Source organism: Sinocyclocheilus grahami, unplaced genomic scaffold (genome assembly GCF_001515645.1).
Source record: "Sinocyclocheilus grahami isolate Dianchi unplaced genomic scaffold, SAMN03320097.WGS_v1.1 scaffold954.1, whole genome shotgun sequence".
Taxonomy (NCBI): domain Eukaryota; kingdom Metazoa; phylum Chordata; class Actinopteri; order Cypriniformes; family Cyprinidae; genus Sinocyclocheilus; species Sinocyclocheilus grahami.
Window position 1 is genome coordinate 263,132 of NW_015506133.1, and position 2,616 is coordinate 265,747.

Sequence of the window (2,616 nt, forward strand, 5' to 3'; positions counted from 1 at the left end):
GGCTCAGTCGAGTTTCTTCTGCTCTCTCGGGCTGAAGTCGGCGCAAAAGCCGTTGGCGGCGTGGGACGGGGAGCTGCTGCCGAAGCCTGTGTTGTCTGAGTAGAGGTACTGCTCGGCGAAGTCTGGATGCTGATCCACAAACTCCCTGAAGCGCTCTGCCAGCAGGAGGCGCCAGAGGAACAAGAGTCAGAGCAGGAAAACAACATCTGAAACACAGCGGCTAAATAACTGCACACTTCTACACGACGCATGATTCAGATGCTTCTGTTAAGAGCAACTTGTGGGAACTATGTCAAGACACAGAATAGGCTGCGTTTACAAATGCTTGTGCTTTCCATCAAATGATAGCACGATGAGGCATGAATGTTAAGTTACAGCAGGGTAGCATGAATTGGGGGAGAAAAAAAAATCTATGCATTTTGTCCTGATAAATGTATGATTGCAATTTAAAATGCAATGAATAAATAAAAAATCCAGATAGCTGTGCTTGTTTGTATGGTTGTACAATTTTGGCCAAAGTGATTATATCTCAAAATGGAGATAAAATAATAATAATAATACTACATAAACATTACAATAAACTTTCAATATTAATACAAAATGACTAAAAAGTAAGAAATGTTATTATTGCAATATTCCACTGTAAAACACAAAAACAGGGTATTGAGGAAAAGTTACATAATAATCCTTTTATATTACATTAGAACTGTAAAATTGCAATAGTAACATTCATGGCTAATATTCACCTAACATTAATCTTACTTTCCTCAATTTCAAACAATAAACCAGCAAATATGTATTTTGATGGAAAACTGCAGGGAGCGCTTAAAGCTTCTCGTTTGTTGTCGATAAGATGGTTGGCACAATAATTTCCTGAAATGTATGTTAAAGTGACTCACTAAAAACAATGAATCCTGTATTACGCGCATATATAAATGAACCCTTCACTGAAACATTCAGTGCATGCATTTACTTAATTTAATCACAGTGATTTAATAAGCATACTAAGCCATAACGTTTCAATTAATCGTGCAGGGTCATTGCGTTAAATACAAACGTTTCATCATCTACACAATCCTAGGCGACGTCATAATGACTCATTCTCAAGAAATCCAGGAGAAGAACAAAGACAGCAGGTCAGTTGTGAGTATGAACGCATCTCTTACCGAAGGTGATTTTACCCGAGTCCTCTTCATCGATGGCTCTGAACAGACGGCTGACTCGGAGCTCTCCGACGCCCAGCGCCGTCCTCAAGATGCACATCAGCTCGTTCTCTGTGATCGCACCGTCCTCCTCCGCCTCAAACATCTGAAGACATCACATAAACCAGCAGACTCTCAGAGCTGAGCATCATCACCGCAAGTGCAGTCATTCAATCGCTCCAGAAAACCCGGCATAATCTACTCATCTGACCTGGAAGGCCAGCCTGATGGTGTCCAGTGTTTTTGCAGGCCGACACACCACAGAGAAGGCGACCACAAACTCCCGGACGTCCATCGAGTGGTCTTCATTCTGCTCCGAGAGAGACGAGACGGAGATATTTCATGGCATTGAGCACAAGCAACCGCTAATCAGTGAAACGACGGAGCAAACAGACATCTGATTCAATCGCACATTCACATCTGATCATGAACCATTAAAACTCCTGCTCAGAACTGTGTGGATGGATATTAATTTACCTCGTCAAAGAGAGCGAACATGTGTCTGAGCTCGCCTGACGCGGGCAGCTCGAGGAACTGGGCGAAGTCCTCCAGACTCAGTCTCTGACCCTGCAGTTTACGAGCGCGCTTCCCATAATCCTGCAGGAGCTTCTCTGAGTTCACACGCTTCAGCCTGAGATTCAACACGAGCACTTCAGTACAAACCTCATCCAGCGTCAGCACGCGTTCACTCACATCAGCGCAGCCATGCAGAAATCACACAACCCAGTCAGAAAACGCAATCTACTGTATAAGCCAGAATGTCAGGCAAATGTTATATGAATACATCAAAAGGAGGGCTGCGCACTCAATCAGATCATGATATGCACTAGTGTGTAAATATGAAGCAGCAGAATGTACTTATCAGTAATAAAAATAAACGTATTAAAACTTTAAGAAATATTGTGATTTTTCTTTCATGTTTTGATTTTAACAGTGAAACTGTGATGTGCAGCATTTTGTTTGACAAAAAAAAAAGTTTATTTTCTTACATTTTAAAATATTAAAGTGTTAATGCCTTCATTTAACTCCCACTGTTTTTGATGATAAAACCAGAACATTTTAAAAAGACAATGTCATTTCTGAAAAAAATACAAAAAAATAAAACAAACATTCTATTCCACCCTACTGTAAAATAATTGGAATAAATTATTAAATTGTTAAAGTTTATTAAGTCAAGTGACTAGACATTATTTCTGATTACTAAAATTTAATTAAACCATTACAGTGAAATTAAGAACAATTAAAACGAAATATACAGAATGAAACCAATAAACCAAATTTGTGAGGGGGGTCAGATCATTTGGCCTTAAAATTTAATTTTTGTTAAACTTTTAATAAATTGTTATTAAATTGCAAGTTTTATTATTTCAATTAATTAGGCATGCTTTTAATTACTAAAAATGTACTTAAAATT

At 38.8% G+C, this 2,616-nt stretch overlaps 1 protein-coding gene across 1 annotated transcript in view; it reads right to left on the reverse strand.

Moving 5' to 3' along the window:
- Nucleotides 1-3: 3 nt before the first annotated feature.
- The window catches only part of LOC107564669 (lysophosphatidylcholine acyltransferase 1-like), a 29,963-nt gene continuing 27,350 nt past the window's right edge, over nucleotides 4-2,616 (reverse strand). The window contains exons 8-11 of the mRNA XM_016249804.1: nucleotides 1,680-1,833; nucleotides 1,414-1,512; nucleotides 1,167-1,308; nucleotides 4-155 (exon numbers count right to left, since the gene is read on the reverse strand). Coding sequence (XP_016105290.1) covers nucleotides 4-155; nucleotides 1,167-1,308; nucleotides 1,414-1,512; nucleotides 1,680-1,833 — 547 coding nt within the window. The remainder of the gene's footprint in view (nucleotides 156-1,166; nucleotides 1,309-1,413; nucleotides 1,513-1,679; nucleotides 1,834-2,616) is intronic.